The sequence below is a fragment of the Periophthalmus magnuspinnatus genome, chromosome 2 (genome assembly GCF_009829125.3).
Source record: "Periophthalmus magnuspinnatus isolate fPerMag1 chromosome 2, fPerMag1.2.pri, whole genome shotgun sequence".
NCBI lineage: Eukaryota > Metazoa > Chordata > Actinopteri > Gobiiformes > Gobiidae > Periophthalmus > Periophthalmus magnuspinnatus.
In genome coordinates this window covers 17,223,242-17,246,038 of record NC_047127.1, presented here as the reverse complement: position 1 = coordinate 17,246,038, position 22,797 = coordinate 17,223,242, and the positions used below count along the sequence as shown (strand labels likewise).

Here is a 22,797-nt window from a genome sequence, read left to right as displayed (position 1 = left end):
GCTGGCGCCTTAAAGCCTGAAACTCAACTCAGAGATAATGAGTGTCATGAAGCTGGTTAGCCACTCACAGGGAAAGGGGAGTTTGCCACGTCATCTGACCAGTTTTACGCACAGAATGGGCTGTCTGATGAACAATTATTATTATAAAATATTCAACTATAAAAGCTACTCATAAAAAACAAAATAGATTTGAGTAAATTTACCCATATATGAGAGGTCATTGCTCATTAAATTTCTTTGCATGTTCGAACAGGTTTAGTTTCATAAAATGTAGCCTAAAATACATTGGAAAAAGCAGCACACTTTATGCTCACTGCTTCATCTAATATTTTGTAACGTGGATCTATATTGTGAGCATAAATGTGCAGTGTGCATAATATTCTACACAATGCTGCATTGCACAAACAAACTAGGAGCAAAATGGGGTTTTCCCGAGGTTTTGGGAGGATGAGAAGGTACGGGAGGATAAGAGGGTACAGGAGGATGAGAGGATATGGGAGGATGAGTGACTCTGGAGGATGAGTGGCTCTGGGAGGATGAGAGGGTACGGGGGGATGAGAGGGTATGGGGGGATGAGACGGTATGGGAGGATAAGAGGGTACGGGAGGATGAGAGAATACGGGAGGATGAGAGGGTATGGGGGGTGAGTGGCTCAGGGAGGATGAGAGGGTATAGGAGGATGAGAGGGTGAGGGGGATAAGAGGGTATGGGGGGTGAGAGGGTATGGGGGGATCAGAGGGTATGGGAGGATAAGAGGGTACGGGAGGATGAAAGGATATGGGAGGATAAGAGGGTCGGGGGGATGAGTGGCTCTGGGAGGATGAGTGGCTCTGGGAGAATGAGAAGGTACGGGAGGATAAGAGGGTATGGGGGATGAGAGGGTATAAGAGGGTACAGGAAGATGAGAGGGTATGGGGGGATGAGAGACTACAGGAGGATAAGAGGGTATGGGGGAATGAGTGGCTCTGGGAGGATTAGTGGTTCTGGGAGGATGAGTGGCTCTGGGAGGATGAGAGGGTATGGGAGGATGATAGGGTACGGGAGGATGAGTGACTCTGGGATGATGACAGGGTATGAGAGAATGAGTGGGTACGGGAGGACTCTTCCTGTCGCAACACCACCTCCAACGCTGCCACAGGGTCTGGAGTGGTCAGTCAGGTCAGTCTGTTTGGCCATCATCCAAAAATATCCCTCTTAAAACTCACTCCCGGAAACTCTCTACTTGTTTCCTGGGCCCCTTCAAGATCATAAAAATCATTAACCCATCCGCAATACAGCTTCAGCTTCCTCCTTCCCTCCATCCTACATTCCATATGTCCCAAGTCAAGCCCGTCCATACCAGTGACCTTTTTTTTGCACCTTCTCCCCTCCCTTCTGTGTCTAAGCCTGGAGCTGGGCAGAGATTTGGGCTCCTCCTGTTCACACCTGGACCTAATCCGCAATCAGCTGCACCTGGGGAGGAAGAGAAGCCAGGACCTGACACTCAGCACCAGATCATCTGTGTATCTTTCTGGTACACTTTGCTTGGCTCAGTTTATGCTTTTTGACTCCTGTTGAATTGGATACTTTTGCTCCTCACCAGATCCCACTCCCTGGACCCACTCAGCTCTTCAGTCTCCGACACTGCTCACCTCCACCGACCCTGCTCTCTGAATCCGCTCAGCTCTTCAGTTTCTGACCCTGCTGTTCTCTACCATTACCGTTCATCTTGTCTCAGACTCTGCTACTTACATTCTATCCCTGGACCAGGGCAAACATGCTGCTCTCAACTCACCGATCGATCTACCGTCATATTGCACTTAAAAAATCTGTAAATAAACACTGTTAAAACTGTCTCCGAGTTCTGTCTCTTTGGTCCCTCCTGTCAGTACAACGTACAAATCTGAAAAGTACACTCTCAAGAGTTCTAAATCATTCGTTGTGCTCAGTTTTATGAAGGTACATTTGTTCCAAAAAGTTTTAATGCGTAAATGTTGGTTTGTACACTGGCATTTTTTTTTTTTTTATCTTTATACTTACGGATTTCCTTTCACACTCACAGATATTGTTTTATGCTTACAACTTTGTAATTTTACACATACAAATCTGAAAATTACTCTCAAGAGTTATAAGACATTCGTTGTGCCAAGTTTTATGAAGGTACGTGATGGATTCAAAATATATATTCAAGTTATATTATGTTATCTCACTGTTCATTTTAAAGGTACTGTAATGTAATGTTCACTCTTTATTTAGTCATTACTATTAGTTATAGTCAGTTCACTACTTTATTTAGTCATTATATTCAATTATGTAAACTATGTAATCTGCACTAATGTTTGTTCTTGAGTCTTGCAGAAAATGTCTTTTGAAAGTGCAGGATCCCACGGGAAGAAGGTCACTGTAAAACCTAAACATCATGGGAGGATGTTTTGTGGAAAGAGTGACCTTCTGGAAATGCAAAAACAGAATATATTTCTCTGTGTATTTCGTCATATGTTTTTACACTGCTTGCAAAGTATACGCCCCCCCCCTTCAGATGTGTATGTAACTAGGGTTCCCTAACTTTAATAAAAGAGGTGAAAGACGGTCTGGGCCCCAGAGAGGGTGGTGGTTTGTAACTGGGGTTTTTTGCCTGTCCGCTCTTTCTCCTCAATATTGAGACAAAATAATCTCTCTTGTCTTCTCTTCTCTTTTGAACTCTAATATAGGTTGTGAACCTATCAGTACGTTTGTTCCAAAAAGTTTGAATGCATAAATGCTAATTTGTACACTGTCAAATTAAAGAAAAAAATATGATAATATGCAAATTGCGTTTTATGCTTACAAATGTGTAATTTTACATGTACAAATCTGAAAATTACGCTCACGACATTCATCATTTGTCTCAAAAAGATTCGTGAGTGCAGCGGCTGAAGACAGCAGGGGGCGGGGCTAGAGGGGACTGGGGTTGCTGTGGCAACGGCTAATCTGGTTGTGTGATATTATGATGCGCATTATTGATTTGTTAATAAATTGTATACCAAGTTAAATTGTGTAGATAAAAACCAGTGTGGCTACAAAAATGTTAACAATTTTTTCAGAAAATGACATGTTAGCAGCTAAGGCCTTATGCTAACGGATTTTTTCCCGACTTTTTCCTGCTAATAAGGCTAGTGTGGCATTACGAGTGGTTACAGATATTAGATGTTAATTTTTTAGCAACAACGCCACTCTAACAACTGCCATGGAGAAAGGGCTCCTAAAGGCATTTATTACAGAACAGAGCAGGCAATACTGTATAGCACTGGGTTTATTTAACAATGTGAAGACATAACATACGTTTAAGTTAAATTCATACCATTTGGGTAGAATACAGTACATTAGACCAGTACATTCATTATTTCCTTCTTTCCATTCTTAAAAACGCTGGACCCACCCCCTTGCCCGAGCAATCCATGATCCACAACTTATATGCAGGGACTGCAACTTTGGAAATAGTTGATAAAGCAAAAGTCTTAACAGCAGTCGCGCCCACATCAGTGCCACAGCTCCACTCTTGCAGGCAGAGCAACCACAAATCACCGGAAACAAACAACCACAGATCACCTGAAACATACAACCACAAACCACCTGAAACATACGAGCTTAGAGTGAAAACTAAGAGCGCATTATCCAAGACACACGTCCCAGTTAACGCGCTCACAACATACGGTCTTGTGGCTTTTTAGACCAGTGAGTTGGTGTCTGACGTGACAGTGGCCGTGTCCCAATTCACCAAAATGACCTTAGAATCACCATTCGAAGTGTGCGTCGAAGGGCAGTTACGTCATTTCCGGCGCGACAAGGGCTGTCCCATTTCAATGCACCCTACTGAATGCGCCCGACAAACCTGCCCTGCCCTTTCCACCCTTTCCATGGAGATCGGACGTAACCAAAGTGTGCATCAATGCACATTTCACACACTGCTATATTCCATCATGCGCCACAACTACGCAAAAAAGAGAAGAAAATGGAGTCCGCTGCACAATACACATTAAAATGTTCGTACTGGTTTACCTCATCTACAACAGTGCGACATGAAACTGTTAAATCTGAATAAAGATATGTACAGTGTGTTTGATGATTAAAAGGAGGGGAGTTATATGGAATAAAGGAATGTGTAGTTATTGCTACACAATAAGAAGACATTATTATCATTAGAAATTATCACTGCAATAAGAATAATGTAAGAATGTTTGTTTCTATTGTAAGCGTCAAAGACCAAGAGACTGAAACATAAAGTCAGAAGGGTTTAATGAGTTCCACACAGGTAATGTGAACAATGAAGCAACAGACTCTCCAGAAAGGATAGAAGAGAGTCCTGAGACGTGCACAAAATCTTCATGTGTTCCAGTACATTCCATAGGTCTGCGCCCCTCGTGGGCACGTGTCATTTACCTTCATGTTAGTAAATCAAGATACTAGCTTGATGTAGCTCTGCACCGCTAGAAAATACCTTAGAATAATAAGATGAAAAGAACTGGCATGGCATAGAAGGGAAACAGTGCCCTCTACTGTTATTAAAGTGGTGTAGCCACTGGCCAAAATATCGAATCGTTAAACTGCAATATCCCACTTTATGTACAACTAATCAGCGTTCTCTGGTTTATAGACTATGAATGTCAAAATTATATTGTTACCTCTGTCTCTGTTATTACATTTTCACAAGGTATATATTGTTAAAGTTATGAAGTAGCTACAATTGAGAAAAAAATCACCTTGAAACTTATATTTGCCTATTGATATTCAATCTAAACAGAAAGAAATGGCTGTGACGACGACATCTTGACTTTTCTTCTATTAAATAATAAATAATCAAAAATAACGTACGTAATGTACGTATCGTACGCTCAAAGACAGCGGTGGAAGTGCAGTCGGTGGTGTGGGCCTGTCCCACTTCAGCAAGACTACACTGAGGAGGGCACATTCTTGTCTGGAACCTTCAAACTAGACTTTGAGGAGTACTTTGAAGAGCACCTTCAAAAGGTGCATTTGGCAAATTGGGACATGGCCAGTGTACTCTACGCACTCACTACAAAGACACGAGGACACGCGAGACACACTCTGTGAGACACGAGAAGAGCGACACCGCGGGGAGGCACAGCAGAGGCGCTGCAGAAGCAGAAGACGCGCTGCTGCTCGTGGGGCAAGGCGTGAAGTCGCACCTTGCCCCACGGGACAGGGACAGGAAAAAATCCTCTAAAGAGAATCTAGCTACTTCCACGGCCATGGCTAAGGCTAGCAACAGCAAGACTACAGCTAGCGCGGAACACGACTACATCAAAATACCTGACAACAAAGATATGATGATGGGAGAAGAAGAATTCCCTTCCTTGCCTCTCTCAATCGAAGGAACCCCTTCTAAAGAACCAGCACACAAAAAAGCACTGTTTGCGATGCCTGGAGGAGAAGGGAAGAAAGAATGTGGCTGTGACCAAGATGTTATTGGAGTTCTGTCAAATCTGATTAACACCCGTTTTGACGGCTTAGAAAAACTGATCAGTGCGAACACAATGAGAACTGAGGGTCTTAAAAAATCAGTCGACTTCGCCTTTGATCAGATTAAAGACGTTAAACAAAGAGTTGATGTGATCGAAAGTAGCACTATCCTCCAGTTAAAGGAACAACTTGTTGAATCTGAACGCTACTCTAGACGTGGGAATCTGAAACTTTACGGGGTACCATAGACTGTGAACAAAGAAGATGTTAAAAAAAACCCATTCGAATCTGCCAGAGTGTTTTCCTCCCCGCTTAGGGAAACTGAAGGAGAACGAGAGCAGACTGAGAGGGATCATTCTGCAATTCTCGTCCAGAACCTAGCGAGATGCTGTGTGGAAAGCCGCAAAAAATAATTCTTTCCTAAAAGAGCGCCATCTTTACTTCACGGAGGATCTTTGCCCAGCGGATCACAAGAGAAGAGCAGCGCTATGGCCAGTGGTTCAGGCGGCCCGATGAGAGGGAAAGATCGCTTACTACGTTGGTCCTCGCGCATACATCAACGGCAAAGAAGTCAGCCTTCCAGGAACCTGACTTTGTGTGGGTCTGATCTACACTCACTACAATCACTAAGCTCACGTTTGTTTTCAAACTGTTTACAACTTGAAGAAGACTGACCACTTGTTCCAATATTTGTTTTGTAGTCCTAGACGCAAACTTTTTGTTCAATATTATGGCGTTGAGCTTATACCAAATTTTACTGGCAGTTAAAAGGTCGTTATGCACATCTTTTATCTTAGCATATTTCACTACTTGCAATCTGAGGTAGCGTTAACTCTCTTCACATGTTTCTTTTTTCCACTCTATTTGTCAATAATGGCACTGGATTGAAGTAACAGCGCGCGCACTTCTGTACTCAGGTTCTTGCTCTTGTTTATGTGTCTTTATCTTTAGGTTCTTTGAATGCCAGGGGGTTAAAAAATGCCAACCCCCCCCCCCCCAAAAAAAACCCGTAAAGCATTATTTCTGTTTGCTAAAAACTTAAATACAGACTTTTTCTTTTTCCAAGAATCCCACTCTACATGTGATGATACTAACTTTTGGAGGACTCAGTGGGGTGATAACATATTTCCTTCACATGGAAGTCAACATTCGGCTGGCACTCTCACGGTAAAGCACAAATTTGAAGGTGAAATCCTTTCACATAAATGTGACAATGAGGGACATTTTGTAGTCATGGTGTTGGACTATTATAATAAGACTTTCATTATTATTAACATTTATGGTTACAACTCAAAACATAAAAATTCCGAACTTCTATCCACCATAGAAAATGATTTAATTGACTTATTAAACCAGTACCCTAATGCAATAATAATAATAGGAGGAGATTTTAATATGGTACTGAATAATCAATTAGATAGATGGCCACCACAGACCAATAGTACTGATAATAAATCACTTACATTTATGCACCGTTTCAGTCTAAAAGACTTTTGGAGAGAAAAATTCCAGACAGATTTACAGTTTACATGGAGTAACAATAGTGGTTCCAGGCAGTCACAAATCGACTACTGGCTGGTGTCTGATTGTCTATATACAGAAGATGTTAACATTGATATTTTCCCTACTCCACTCACTGATCATAACGCGATCCTTTTCTTGAAAAACAGTAGCCAAATTTCTTGTGCACTAAGCCTAATACAAACATTCTCTAAAGCTTTAGGACTTCATCTTAACGTTAAAAAATGTGAGCTCCTCCCAGTCAAAAACTGTACTTTAGGATCTATTTGTGAAATTCCAGTTAAAGACAGTGTAACATACTTGGGTATTACTATTTCTAAAAATGAAATGGACAGAACTTTATTAAACTTCAATCCATTAATTGATAAGACTAAAAGGCAGTTTAATGTTTTATTTATTTATTTATTTATTTATTTATTTATTTATTTATTTATTTATTTATTTATTTATTTATTTATTTATTTATTTATTTATTTATTTATTTATTTATTTATTTATTTATTTATTTATTTATTTATTTATTTATTTATTTATTTATTTGATAGGGACAATGCACATTAATGAACATCTGTTGTGAACAAATGTAAATATGCCGGATTATAGCTACAGAGCTAATTTACATCCGCAGTCCCTAGGCAGGTAACGAGTACAACAAATACATCACATTAGTACAACGGCTCCAAAGAGACTTAAGTTTAAAAGGCAGAGTATTACTATCTAAAGCAGAGGGAATTTCTCGACTCACTCCGCACTATCTCTGTATGTGGACAATCAGACACTTAAACCAATTGACCAAATTCTACATCATTTTATTTGGAAAAATCACATACGATACTTAAGAAAATCAGTCTTAATGAACTCCTATGAAAATGGGGGTTGAACTTCCTTGATTTCACAACCCTAAATAATACTTTTAAACTAAATTGGATTAAATCATATCTTAAAAGCCCAACCTCCATCTGGAATATATTTCCTCACTACATCTTTTCAAACTTGGGTGGCCTTAATTTTCTACTTCTTTGCAATTATAATGTGGACAAAATTCCAATTAAACTCTCTTTCACAAGCAGACTCTCTTAGCATGGGCACTTGCATACAAACATAATTTCTCTCTTCTTTTTTTATTTGGAATAATAAATAAATCCTATACAAAAACAAATCATTATTTTATCCTCACTGGTTTAACAAAGACATCCTACTGGTGGATCAGTTATTTGACGGACATGGACACTTGCTGAGGTACAACGAATTCAATTTGAAATACAACTTTGCTGTAACTCCTTGGGAATGGCAGACCGGGGTGGTGGTCCCTCTGTATAAGAAGGGGGACCGGAGGGTGTGTTCCAATTACAGGGGAATCACACTCCTCAGCCTTCCCGGTAAGGTCTATTCCAGGGTACTGGAGAGGAGAATCCGACCGATAGTCGAACCTCGAATTCAGGAGGAGCAGTGTGGTTTTCGTCCTGGTCGTGGAACACTGGACCAGCTCTATACTCTTCATCGGGTCCTTGAGGGCTCATGGGAGTATGCCCAACCAGTCCACATGTGTTTTGTGGATCTGGAGAAGGCATTCGACCGTGTCCCTTGTGGTGTCCTTTGGGGGGTGCTCTGGGAGTATGGGGTCCGGGGCTCTTTGCTAAGGGCTGTCCGGTCCCTGTATGACCGGAGCAGGAGCTGTGTTCGCATTGCGGGCAGTAAGTCAGACCTGTTCCCGGTGCATGTTGGACTCCGCCAGGGCTGCCCTTTGTAACCGGTTCTGTTCATTATATTTATGGACAGAATTTCTAGGCGCAGCCAGGGGCCGGAGGGGGTCTGGTTTGGGAACCACAGGATTTCATCTCTGCTGTTTGCAGATGATGTTGTCCTGATGGCTTCTTCGAGCCAGGACCTGCAACAGGCACTGGGGCGGTTTGCAGCCGAGTGTGAAGCAGCTGGGATGAGAATCAGCGCCTCCAAATCCGAGGCCATGGTTCTCGACCGGAAAAAGGTGGTTTGCTCTCTCCGGGTGGGTGGTGAGTCTCTGCCCCAAGTGGAGGAGTTCAGGTATCTCGGGGTCTTGTTCACGAGTGAGGGAAGGATGGAGCGGGAGATTGACAGGCGGATCGGTGCAGCGTCTGCAGTGATGCGGTGGCTGTATCGGTCCGTTGTGGTGAAGAAGGAGCTGAGCCCAAAGGCGAAGCTCTTGATTTACCAGTCAATCTACGTTCCTACCCTTACCTATGGTCATGAGCTCTAGGTAATGACCGAAAGGACAAGGTCGCGGATACAAGCGGCTGAAAAGGGTTTCCTCCGCAGAGTGGCCGGGCGCACCCTTAGGGGTAGGGTGAGGAGCTCGGTCACACGGGAGGAGCTCGGAGTAGAGCCGCTGCTCCTACACGTTGAGAGGAACCAGTTGAGGTGGCTCGGGCATCTGCTCAGGATGCCTCCTGGACGCCTCCCTAGGGAGGTGTTCTGGGCATGTCCCACCGGGAGGAGGCCCTGGGGAAGACCCAGGACAGGGACTATGTCTCTCGGCTGGCCTGGGAACGCCTTGGGGTCCCACCGGAGGAGCTGGAGGACGTGTCCGGGGTGAGGGAAGTCTGGGAGTCCCTGCTTAGACTGCTGCCCCCGCGACCCGGCTCCGGATAAGCGGAAGAAAATGGATGGATGGATGGATGGATTGAACATATCATTTTTGGTGTACATGATAAGAACTTAGACTCAAATAAAAAAGTAGCAATTAATTTAATTATTATATTTGGCAAATCCATAAAAGTATATAAAGTATATTTATATCCATAAAAGTACATTTTCTTATACATTCTTGTTTTTTCCTGTTTTAATTAATCATTTAGAATCTTACATCTCCACTATTTCCAAAAGCTTAAACAAGCTAACTTAACATTTGAAAGCTGCATGTCTTGTAAAATGTCACAGTGGAACTAACTAACTTTCTTTTCTTTATGATAACCCCCCTGGCATTCTGTGTTCTCATACTGTGTTCTGACTTCCATACATTTTAGCAGTAATAAATATGGCCCATGCCTGCGGCATGGGTGCTTGGATAGGGCTCGATGCCAGGAGTGTGTTTGGGGACATGAGCGCTTTGCGCTGCCTTTGTCAACATGAGCGCTTCCTGCTGCCTTCGCCCATTGCCTCAATGTTGACGCTGACATGCTAGCAAGAACAAATATGCATATCCCATGCCTACGGCATGGGCTCCGGCCTAATTAATTTTGGCCTTAAATAAAATATGTGTCACATGTTTGTGTAAAGAATGCTGATATGAGATATATAGCATAAGTCATCGTCTGTTGTCAATCAAATTATGTTTAAGGTGCTCTTTTGGGTTTATTTGCATTTGCAAATCTGACTCTGAAAGAGTTAGTCCCTCACTAGCCATGAACCTCATCGCACGTCACTGAGTACGTGAACCAGTGAACCATGAGGGGAAACCCGGCGCTGCACTCAAGACTCATCACCAGCAGAGTAAACAGACTCCTGGCTCAGCTTAGGCAGTGGCTCTGAAAGAAGCCACAACTTAGAATAAGTGTATTTTTGTATGTCTATATGCTGAAAGGTGAAGTTAACTGCTAATCTTGCTCTTTTCTGTGTAAAAAGCCGGGAAAAGTACGCTAGCATAAGGCGCCAGCAAATGTTAACATGTTGTTTTCTGAAAAACTTGTTAAAACGTTTGTAGCCACACTGTTTTTTATTTATGCAATTTACCTTGGTATACAACATATTAAAAGGTTAATAATGCACATCATAATATCACATAAATGTGACGTACTGTCAATTTCGGGTTAGCTGTTTTATTACATATAAACCAGATTAGCCGTTGTCAGAGCAACCCCGGTCACCTCTAGCCCCGCCCTCTGCTGTCTTCAGCCGCTACGCTCACAAATCTTTTTGAGACAAACTTGGCGCAGCAAATGTGGACGTTTTAAGCGTAAAACGATATTTGTAAGCGTAAAACCAAATTTGTAAGTGTAAAAAATGCCAGTGTAGAAATAATCATTTACACGTTCAAACATCTTCATAAACATGTCACGACAAAATGCCTATAACAGCCTATAATGTGTGGACGTCATGAGTCAGACTTTTGCTTAAAGTGAGACTGGACACATTTGAAATAAAATAAAGTCAATGGGAGACACTGTCATCAAGTCGTAAAAGTTGGTATTACAAGTGGCATTTGTCAAATAACCCACTACTCCTATTACTCCTAGTTTACCAGGTCAGCAAATCTGCAATGTGACCGTTAAACAGTAAATTCCACCTGAGAATTCTGACCTATCTCCAGCTCAGGTTAAACTAGAAGGATTCTACAGTGTGCTGATGTCACATGAGCACAAGCTAAACCCTTCTGTAGATCTAAATTGCAAATCTACGGAAGAGTTTGTGCGCTATTCAGTTAAACCAGAAGTAAAACTATACAACTATACAGAGGCACATATAGTTCCAAAGTAACTCAGAGTGCTCCAGACTTCACCAGAAAACAGCACATTTAGGACCAAGGACAGAGACTAGAACAAAGCCAGACTAAAACAGGACTGAAACAGGACTAAACCACGACAAAACCAGGGCTAATGCAGGAACAAACCAGGACTAAACCAGGACTAAACCGTGAAGCAACAGGTGCAGTGGCTGTTTATTACATTCAGTTGTCAGATAAAACCTGATGCTGCAGCAACGTGGGGGGTCCCTGGAGGGAGCCCGCGTGGGACGCACATGAGAAACTGCGTAAAAACGGGATTCCACGCGCCACTGCGTCAAGATGCAAGAGCGCACCGGACGTGTTCCCCTTTCGGACACCACACGCACTGTATCCGTTTTCGGACAGAAAACGCGCTCTGTCTGTTTCATAACTCATAACTAATTTGTCCACAAAAAGTGTTTATACTGTTTATTTGAGCAGGATCTTCGGTAAGGAGAGAGCGGGGGAGGGAGGGGACCGTCCTTTGCGTCACCGGTGGTTCCGCGCGAGTTTGACGCAGCGCGCGCGTGGATCAAATATTCATCAGAGTTTGTGAAGAGCGCGCGCAGAGATTCCCCGCAGTGATTCGGAGCCGTGCAGAACCGTGCGGTGCGGAGAACACAGCGGCGCGGACACCACCGCGCTTCCGCTGACAGACAGAGGGGCGCGCCGACCCTTGCCGAAACACGAGTCTCTAATATGCAATGTTTTTTTGGGAAAAAGCCGACAGCTGCCGCGTACCGCCGACTACACGCTAGTGCCACCGCATGTCTGACCGAAGACGCGCCGCGCGGCAGACGACGCCATTTAAAGAAGAGGAAAAGCGCGCGGGAGCTTTCCAAGGCGCGGGAAAGACACGAGGAGAGCGACACCGCGGGGAGGCACAGCAGAGGCGCGGCAGAAACAGAAGACGCGCTGCTGCTCGTGGGGCAAGGCGTCAAATTGCGCTGCGAGGCGGAATTCCTTCTGCTGCTCTGGTCTATGGTGCAGATCTGTGCGCTGACCGCGCGGTGCGAGCCCTGCCGCTGGTCGCGTCTGCGTGCGGCATGTGAGCAACGCGCGGGAACGGGCTTCATGCGGTGGCTGAATCTGAAGGTGCCGCATCGCCCAGCCGCGTCTGCCGCATCTGCCGCCTCTGCCGCCCCGTCCTCCTCTTCCCCAGTGTCAGCCACATCCATGCGGTTTATCTGGAACATTTTCAGTAAAGGATCGCATATGCTGCAGTGTCTTTGTGGCAAGAGGCTCAAGAAAAACAAGGATCCAACCGGTGAGTCCTGCCGCGTGCATGTGCGCTGTGCTTAAGCGGTTGACGCGTCTGCCGCGCGGCGCCGGGTCCGCATTGGTCGCAGTTGTGCAGACAGAATAAGTTCAGTGCGGCGTGGTTGTACTGCGGAGACTTTGGATCGGAACTGTGGCTAGATTTGGTACGACCTGGTCTAAACCAGGTCTAAACCAGGTCTAAACTAGACTCATGTCCACATGTCTCCTCCACGCGTGTCATTGTGATTCCACGCGCATATTGCTGTTGTGGAGTCGCGCGGACAGTTCCTGCTCGCCTGTGATTGGCCACAGCCGTTGATGTAGGTCACGTGCTGTGTTTATTGACGACGCGGTTTCTCTGACCTGGTTCTGTTGTACTCAGTGAGGAAGTTTGGCATAAGTTTCTGTTTACGAGTTAGAGCATGGTCATAACGGCGATCTGGTTTTATCCCGTCCCAATGTGTTTATATGGAAGAATGAACAAACTAACAAATTTAATTACACATGGAGAAAGTTCAGTCCAGGTTCAGATCTCGTTCAGTCCTGATTCAGTCCCGATTTAGTCCCGATTAAGACCTGGTTTAGTTTGGGTTTTAGGTGTTTTGTCTTTTTGGCTTGTTGAGCTATCAGATTTCAGCACAATGGACAGGGCTGATTGTGTTTTAATTCAACCTGGAAAAGTGAAATCTGCTTTTGTGATGCTGCATTTTGTTATCTCAGTCAAGTTCATTGTGTCTGTGCCACATGTGCCCTGGGGTAGACTGCCAATCTTCCCCAAAAGGCTCTCCCACACCATATGATCAAGTTACTGCTAGTTCTGGTTTAGTCCTGGTTTACTCTTGGTTTACTCCTGGTTTAGTCCTGGTTTAGTCTTGGTTTAGTCCTGGTTTAGTCCTGGTTTACTCTTGGTTTAGTCCTGGTTTATTCATGCAACTCCTTCATTCATACAGCTCATGCTCTCTCACTCACCACTCACCCTCTCTCCTCTTCTTTCTCTCTCCCCTCCTTTTCTTCTCTATCTCTCCTGCTCCCTTTCTTCTCTCTCTTTTCTCTACTCTCTTGCTCGCTCCTCCCTCTCCTCTTCCCACAATTAGAAACTTTATGTTTAATTCACAAACACAGTCCCAGCTTTGGAGATGCAGGTTATTTTAGCTCCCGCATGTCAATAATACATGTGTGTGTGTACTCGAGTAATACTGTAAAGTGCAACTGTACTCTTTCTTGAATAATGTCTTGTACGTTGTAACAGTACTCTTACTTGAGTAAAAGTTTTGGTTCCTCTTCCCACTGTGACTAAGTCTTAAGTTAAAGGAGCTTTATATTGAGAATATGAAATGATTTGAACATTTGTGTTTTGTGAAGCTCATGTTTTGTTCAAATTACATTAGCTTAAAATTGTAAATCAGATGTTACGTCCTGACGCTCTTTAAACTACCCTCACTTGAACAGTCGTTTCCCAAATACTTTTTTAAAATTGAAGTACCAGTACTTTTACTTTCTCTTCTTAATTCAAGTTATGCATTTATATATTCCAGAATGGCCTATCTCTGTTTCAAACACTAAAAGAGTCGAGGGCCTCTCAGTCGACTGTGATAAGAAGCCTCCAGTCTGTCTAGGACGGCATCTGACATATATGAGCTCATAGAAAAGAATATAGTAAAGAGGGAGAGTATTTGACAGACAGGGAGGGCATCTGACACAGAGTCTTAGTTTAGTCTTAGTTTTGGTTTACCTCATAGTAAAGAATACAGAGACCAGGGAGTGAATCTGACACAAAGGGAGGGCATCTGACACATGAGTGCATAGTAAAGAATATAGAGGAGAGGGAGGGCATCTGACACAGTGAAAGAACATCTTGTGAAAGAACATACAGGGAGGGCATCTCACACATTGGCTCGTAGTCTAGAGGTTTAGCATTGGTTTAGCTCATAGTAAAGAATACAAACACCAGGGAGTGTATCTGACACATAGGGATACAGGAGGAGGGGAGGGCATCTGAGGTACAATCTCCTCTTTATTATCTAATCTGCTGCCACTTGAGAGGGTGATGGTTCAATTCCCGTTGAGTGTCAGACCCTCAGCCCTTCAGCAACACACTACAGTATTAGACATCACACACAAGTCCAAGTCCAGGATCATAACCGGTCTTTGTCATCAAAAGAACCTGAGAGGGGACTAAACCAGGACTAAAACTAGACTGCCTGCTCAGACCAAGTACAGGTTTAATATAGACCAGGGACATAGACCAAAGTATTTACAAAAGAAGTAGTTATAGTAGTAGCAGTAGCAGTAGTAGCACAAGGAGAAGTAGTAGTAGAAGTAGTAGTAGTAGTAGTAGTAGTAGTAGTAGTAGTAGTAGTAGTAGTAATAGTAGTAGTAGTAGTTGTTGTAGTGGTAGCAGGAGTAATAGTAGTATAAATATGGATTTTGATTTGATGGTGAATGTAGCAGAGAAGAGGCTGAGAGCTGCTCTGGGAAAACAAGTGGCTGGTAAGACACAGGACCAAAACTACTATAATACACAAACATTAACATTATCAATCTGAACTAGTCTGTGTAATGATGGTTTAGTTCTGTTTTAGACGTGGTTTAGGTTTTTTACTGTTCTAGAGCCTGTGGATTAGTTCTGGTTTAATCATACTTGAGTCAAGGTTAGTCCTGATTTAGAAATGGTTAAGATCTGGGTTAGTCCTGTTTTAGACCTGGGTTAGTTCTTGTTTAGACCCAGTTTCAATCTGGTTTAATCCTGTTTTAGACCTGGTTTAGTCCTGGTTTAGACCTGCTTTAAGCCTGGTTTAGCTCTGGTGGCTGTAGTGTGAAAAGTTTGTGCATTTGTTAAATTCTTGAACTTTGTCTGACATCTGGAAGCAATGATTAAAGGTGCACTATGTCACTTTTCTGGCAGATGGTCTGCCACGTGCTAGTCCTCATGGAGATGTTGCACAGTATTGTATTAAATTTATTTATCTTCACGGAATGGAACAGGAATAAGACTGGCTGTTGTGATTGTTCCAGAACAGGAAATCTGTGGTTTAAATCGCCTAGCAGATTTTTCTTGTTTTGTCTGATTTTTTCCTGTTGTTTTGTTTTTGTGTGTAGGCAGCACGGTGGCTGAGTGGCAACACTCATGCCTCACAGCAAGAGGGTTTGGTTCGATCCCCGGGTCGCCCAGGCCTTTCTGTGTGGAGTTTTTCATGTTTCTCCCCGTGTCTGGATGGGTTTCCTCCGGGTACTCCGGTTTCCCCCATCAACTAAAATATGAATGCCCTTCAAGACAACTGCTGTTGTGATTTTGGGCGTTACAAAAATAAATGAATTGAATTGAATTAAATGTAGAACATTGCTGAGATGAAAATTAGGTCTATTTAAAATTCTTTAGTGAGTTTAGTCAAAGCAAAAACGCTCACAAAAGCTACATAAGAGTCTGTGTTAACATCTCACTGAGAGGAACCAGGAGTAAACCAGGACTAAACATGGACTGAACCAGGACTGAACCAAGACTAAACGAGGGCTCAACAAGGATTAAACCAGGAGTAAACAACAATGAACCCAGGACTAAACTAGGACTGAACCAGGACTGAAGAAGGACTAAACCAGGATTAAACCAGTACTGATCCAGACACTAATCCAGGACTAAACAAGGACTGAACCAGGACGAAACAAGGACTAAACCAGGAGTTAACCAGGACTAAAGAAGGATTAAAGCAGCACTAAACAAGGATTGAACCAGGAATAAACCAGGACTAAACCAGGTCTAAAAAAAAGACTAAACCAGGACTAAACCAAGAGTAAACAAGGATTGAACCAGGTCTAAACCAGGACTAAACCAGAACAAAACAACGATTAAACCAGGACTAAATAATGGTTAAACCAGGACTAAACCAGAAATAAACCAGGACTAAAATAGAACTAAACCAGGACCAAACCAGGATTAAACTAAGACTAAACCAGGTCTAAATCAGTCTAAATCAGTCTAAACCAGGTACTAAACCATGACTAAACCAGAACTGAACAAAGGACTAAACCAGGATGAAATTGGGAATAAACCAGAACTAAACCAGGACCAAACCAGACTGAATAAGGAGTAAACCATGATTAAACAAGGAATAAACAAGGGAGTAAACAAGGGACTAGACCAACACTGGACCTGGACTGAACCAGGACTAAACGAGGACTAAACCAGGATGAAACAAGGATTAAACCAGGACTAAATAATGATTAAACCAGGACTAAACTAGAACTAAACCAGAAATAAACCAGGACTAAACTAGAAATAAACCAGGACCAAACCAGGACCAAACCAGGACCAAACCAGGACCAAACCAGGATTAAATCAGGATTAAACTAAGACTAAACCAGGTCTAAACTAGGATTAAGCCAGATCTAAAACAGGACCAAACCAGTACTGAATAAGGAGTAAACCACCACTAAATTAGGAATAAACAAGGGACTAGAACAGGACTGGACCTGGACCTGAACCTGGACCTGAACCAGGACTAAACCAAGACTAAACCAGGACGAAACAAGGATTAAACCAGGACTAAATAGTGATTAAACCAGGACTAAACCAGAAATAAACCAGGACTAAACCAGAAATAAACCAGGACTAAACCAGAAATAAACCAGGACTAAACCAGAAATAAACCAGGACTAAACTATGACTAAACCAGAACTGAACAAAGGACTAAACCAGGATGAAATTGGGAATAAACCAGGACTAAACCAGTACTAAATCAGAACTAAGCCAGAACTAAAACAGGACCAAACCAGAACTGAATAAGGAGTAAACCACGACTAAACTAGTAATAAACAAGGGACTAAACAAGGGACTAGACCAGGACTGAACCTGGACTGAACCAGGACTAAACCAGGATGAAACAAGGATTAAACCACGACTAGATAATGATTAAACCAGGACTAAACCAGAAATAAACCAGGACGAAACTAGAACTAAACCAGGACCAAACCATGATTAAACCATGATTAAACTAAGACTAAACCAGTCCTAAACTAGGACTAAACCAAATCTAAACCAGGACTAAATCAGTCTAAACCAGGGACTAAACCAGAACCGAACAAAGGACTAAACTAGGAGGAAATTGGGAATAAACCAAGACTAAACCAGGACTAAATCAGAATTAAGACAGAACTAAAACAGGACCAAACCAGAACCAGGACTAAACCAGGACTAAACTTGAACAAAACCAGGACTAAACCAGGACTGAGCTAGGACTAAACCAGGACTCAACAGAAACTTAAACCAGAGTTTAAACCAGGGATTAAACCAGGATAAAACCAGGACTCATCCAAGACTAAAACAGGATTAAACCAGGAATGAACTAGCACTCAGGACTAAACCGGAACTGAACCAGGACTAACCAGGGCCAAAACCAGAAAGTAAACTAGGACTGAACCTGGAATAAACTAGGACTAAACCAGGACTGAATCATGATTTAACCAGGACTAAACCAGGACTAAGAAGAGACTAAACCATGACTGAACCAGGTTTAAAGTAGGACTGAACCCGGACTGAACCAAGATTTAACCAGGACTAAATAGAATCTAAACCAGAGAGTAAGAAAGGGACTAAACCAGGATTAAACCAGAAATTTACCAGGACTCAATCAGCACTGAACCAGGACTAAAACAAAACTAAAACAGGATTGAACCAGCACTAAACCTGGACTAAACCAGAGAGTAAACCAGGACTGAACCAGGACTAAACCAGACCTAAACCAGGATTAATCCAGGACTAAAACAGGACTAAACCAAGATTGAATCAGGATGAATCAGGACTAAACCGGGACTGAACCAGGACTAAACCAGGACTAAACTAAGCCTGAAGCAGGACTAAACCAGGGCTAAACAAGGGACTAATCCAGGAATAAACCAGGTATTTGTACTTCAGTGTTTATAGTTGGTCTGGATGCTGCAGGTGAATCCATCTCATTTTGTGCATCACTAAAATCAATCGCCATAGGAACATGGGACTCCCCAGTTCCTCTGCTCTATTCTTTCACCCTAACTTTCTCTCCCTCTTTCTTTCTCTCTTATCTTCCTCTTTTCCCCCTCTCCCTTTCCTCTGTTTTCTTCCACTCTCTCCCCATCTCTCTCCTTCTTCTCCCTGCTCCTTTTCCTCCCTCTCTTCTGCCTTCCTCCTCCCCTCTCTATCTTCCTACCTCATTCTCTTTGTGTTCTACATCTCTTCCTCTCCTTCTCCTGTGGAAACATCTGGAACTGAGACCAGATTTTACCGTCACAGGATAAATGCGTTTGATCTATTCTGTTTTATTTTATTTTTATATTCACGGTGGACTTCTGGACTTTTATTTAAAGGAACTGTATGTAAGATTAATTTTTTAAATTTAAGAAACATGACCAAACTGTGTTCCCAGATACAAGGTAAACATGTTCAAATCAAACTCAACTTTTACTAATAACAATCGTAATGCTGATTTCTTAATTACAAAAAATACTGGACATGGTTATAATTTAGTGTTTTAAGTAAACTAGGACTGAACCTGGAATAAACTAGGACTAAACCAGGACTGTCAGTTCACCTGGAGCTTGTTGCTATTCACATGTTGTTCCCTGCCCCACTCCCCTCTGGGGAGTGCAACTATTTCAGATGCCTGGCCACTGACCGCCCAGTGATGACTGGGCCCTAGATGCCCTCATGAATCAGTGCTAGTGCAGTCTCTGTAGCTCAGTGAGGGAATCTGGAGGTTCTGATCTTTCACATGAGGCCTGTCCATACTGAGAATGAGACAAACTTCAATGTGTCTCTATCTGCAGATTATAAGGCAACACAGGATCAGTTGGGATTGTAGTAGTACTCTAAAACTGTAAATGACAGGATACATGCAGTTCTTTTGGTCTTGGTTTGGACCAGATTTAATCCAGGTTTAGCCCAGGTATAGTCAAGTTTGTCTCGATTTTAATTGAAACAGGAGTCCTTTACTGAGGCTGTGGTGCCCTCTAGTGCTCCTGAGTGGCAGGTCAGGAATACAGTTGTGAACGGATTTTATCTCAAACTATATCTGCAGGAAACATAACTCCTGGGGTATTTCTGAGGATGACACTACATTAGAACAGGGTTAAAGCCCCATTGTGGAACATCTAATCACACTAGAACAGAGATAAAGGCCCACTGCGTAACATTTCATCACTTTCAAACAGAGTTAAAGCCCCACTGAGTAACTTTTCATCTCATTGGAACAGGGTTAAAGCCTTACTGCAGGAAATTTGATCACATTAGAACATGGTTAAAGCCCGCACTGTGGGACATTTCATCACATTAGCACAGGGTTAAAGCCCCACTGCAGGGCATTTCATCACATTAGAACAGTGTTAAAGCGCCACTGTGGGAATTGTCATTACTTTAAAACAGGGTTTAACACCCCACTGTAGGACATTAAAATAGCAACACTTCAGCACCAAGGTCAGCTCCTTAATTCTGCTGTGATATTATTTTGATATTTTTAAAAGCTTCTATTTTTTATGTTAAGCATTCTGCTGGCTCACACAAGTTATATCGTTGTGTCCTTAGGCAAGATGCTGCACACATTACCTAATATGAATGTGGTGTGTGAGTGTTGTTGGTGGGTGGGGTCAATGGAGTAGATTGGCAGGATTGTCTTTGCCTCTGGTTAAAGGTATATTTGACCAATAAAAACACCTGCAAATGAACAAATGTAGGATAGATATGTGTAATATCATACTGTGGAAATTTTCAGGGAGAGCAGTGAAACCTCTTAGCATCCTGTCCCCTGGTCATGTCCCTTGGTCCTGTCCATAGTTTTGTCTCTGATCTAGTCCTGGTTCCTATCCCTGGTTTAGTTTCTGGCCTAGTCCCTGGTTCTACTCCCAGGTCTAGTTTCTGGTACTGTCCATGGTCTAGTCCCTGGTCTAGTTCCTGCTACTGTCCCTGGTCCAGTCTCTGATCCAGTCTCTGGTCCAGTCCCTGGTCCAGTCCCTGGTACTGTCCCTGGTCGTGTTCCTGGTCTAGTCCCTGGTCTAGTCCCTGGTCACTGTCCGGGATACTGAATCATCCTGACCTGGATTCCCCCATGATTCTTTCATATGAGGCTGCTGCTCAGAGGCTCTTAGAACAAAAACACAGGAAAACTCTGGAATTGTTACTGATTTTTATTTATTTAAACAGATTTAAACTTTTATAATGTCACAGGAGTCTATTATTGATGGACAACGAGGAGGTACTGCTTAGAATAGAAGAATGAGAACAAAATCGCCAATAGTTTAGGAGTCTGGATCACGGAGCAAAATCCAATTTCACAAAATTAAAAGAAATTAAGTGAAATTAATTATTGATGGAATCTGTGAGAAACTAAACTGGGACTAAACCAGGTCTACACAGGGACTAGACTAGGACTAGACCAGAACTTAATCAGGCACTATAAACCAGCACTAGATCAAAGCAAGACGAAACTTCTAACCCACAATCTTGTCACTGAGAGGAGAGACAGGATGACCACTCTACCACAGTAACACAGGGAGGACATGCACACTCCTCCCTCTCACTCCCTGGTAAGAGGGAGAAGACAGACTAACCACTCTGCCACAGTAACAGCCGTGACCCGCCCGGTGTCCGACCCCCCGTTTGGGAAACACCTGTCTGAAATCGCCGCTGTTGTGTCTGCGCACGGTTCAGAGGCGGCACAAATCCGCTGTTGACGCGCGCAGACGTAGGGCGCGCGGTGTGAGCGACAATCTGCCTCTTTTCCGCGCGTACCTTGCAGGAGTCACGCCACTTTTACGCAGCTGGAGCACAGAAGGAGGCGTCACAGGCGGCACAGGCGGCAGGACGCGCGGTAGTTCAACATCAGACAGGGACTGGACCAGAGACTGGGGAGAGGAGCCGAGAAGGCGCGACCCAAAGCGCCTCTGGGCGATCGTCATGGCAGTGCAGCGCGGTGATACGTGACGGACAGGTGCACGCGCGGCTCCGGATCATGGCTCCATAACGACGGCGTTTTCACAATGGGGTCGTTTTCTGTCGGACACGCGTGAGCAGCACAGACAGGAGCGGCGGGAGGAGAGGAGTGCTTTTGTGGCGGGCATAGAGTCGGGAGTTTGAGGAGACGAGGACGCGAGCGGCAGAGACATGGCAGCGGCTATCGCCAGCGGTTTGATCCGACAGAAGCGGCAGGCGCGCGAGCAACACGCCCACCGACCCACTGCGCACCGGAGACGGAAAAGCCCCGGGAAGAAGCAGGGTCTGTGCAACAACAACCTGGTCGACATCTTCTCCAAAGTCCGGATCTTTGGGCTGAAGAAGCGGCGACTCCGGAGACAAGGTGGGAGGGGGACACGGCAGGGAGCGGCGCGGAAAGAGGAGCGGTGACGCGCGCGGTGCACATACAAACACATGTGAAATTGCGCGGACACTTTTACGCACATGTTACACAGCAGCCTGCGCCTCACCGCTCCTCACCGCGCACAAATACGCAGACATAGTGGTCCAGTTTAGCACGGTCTGGAGCGGAATGTGGCGGTACCGCGCGTGACCGCCTCCATGTTGTAACTGGGTTGTGAAAGAACTCCCACAGTGTTCAAAATGTTCCAAAGATTGAAACAGTAGACACTCAGTTCAGATTTAAAACGAGGCGGCAATGCAAAACATACCAGGCGTTTTATTGTATTTTCAAATCAAAACATTGTAATTTAAATAGGTTTTATTGATTTAAAGAAACGTATAACATTATACCCAGAATTCTCGCTCCTTGTTTTGTGCTAATTTTTCTCAAAAATGTGATCTGGGTGTTGGTATTTTAGTCCGGTTTTGTCTTGGCCTAGTTCTGGTCTAATAACCCTGACTCCCCCTTTAAACCTGGTTTAGTCTCATCTTGGTTTAGTCCTGGTTTAGTCCTGGTTTAGTCCTGTGTTAATCTTGTTTTAGTCCTGTTTAGTCTTGGCTCAGTCCTGGTTTAGTCTTGCCTTGGTTTAGTCCTGGTTTCTTTCTGGTTTAGTCTTGTCTTGGTTTAGTCCTGGTTTAGTTCTGGTTTAGTCTTGTCTTCGTTTAGTCCTGGTTTACTACTGATTTAGTCCTGTTTTAGTCCTGTTCCTTTAGTTTCTTGGTTTAGTCCTAATTTAGTTCT

At 43.6% G+C, this 22,797-nt stretch overlaps 1 protein-coding gene across 1 annotated transcript in view; it reads left to right on the top strand.

The window, feature by feature from the left end:
• Positions 1-12,595: 12,595 nt before the first annotated feature.
• The window catches only part of LOC117382379 (fibroblast growth factor 14-like), a 31,005-nt gene continuing 20,803 nt past the window's right edge, over positions 12,596-22,797 (top strand). The window contains exon 1 of the mRNA XM_055228034.1: positions 12,596-12,686. Within this exon, the coding sequence (XP_055084009.1) occupies positions 12,596-12,686 (91 nt within the window). The remainder of the gene's footprint in view (positions 12,687-22,797) is intronic.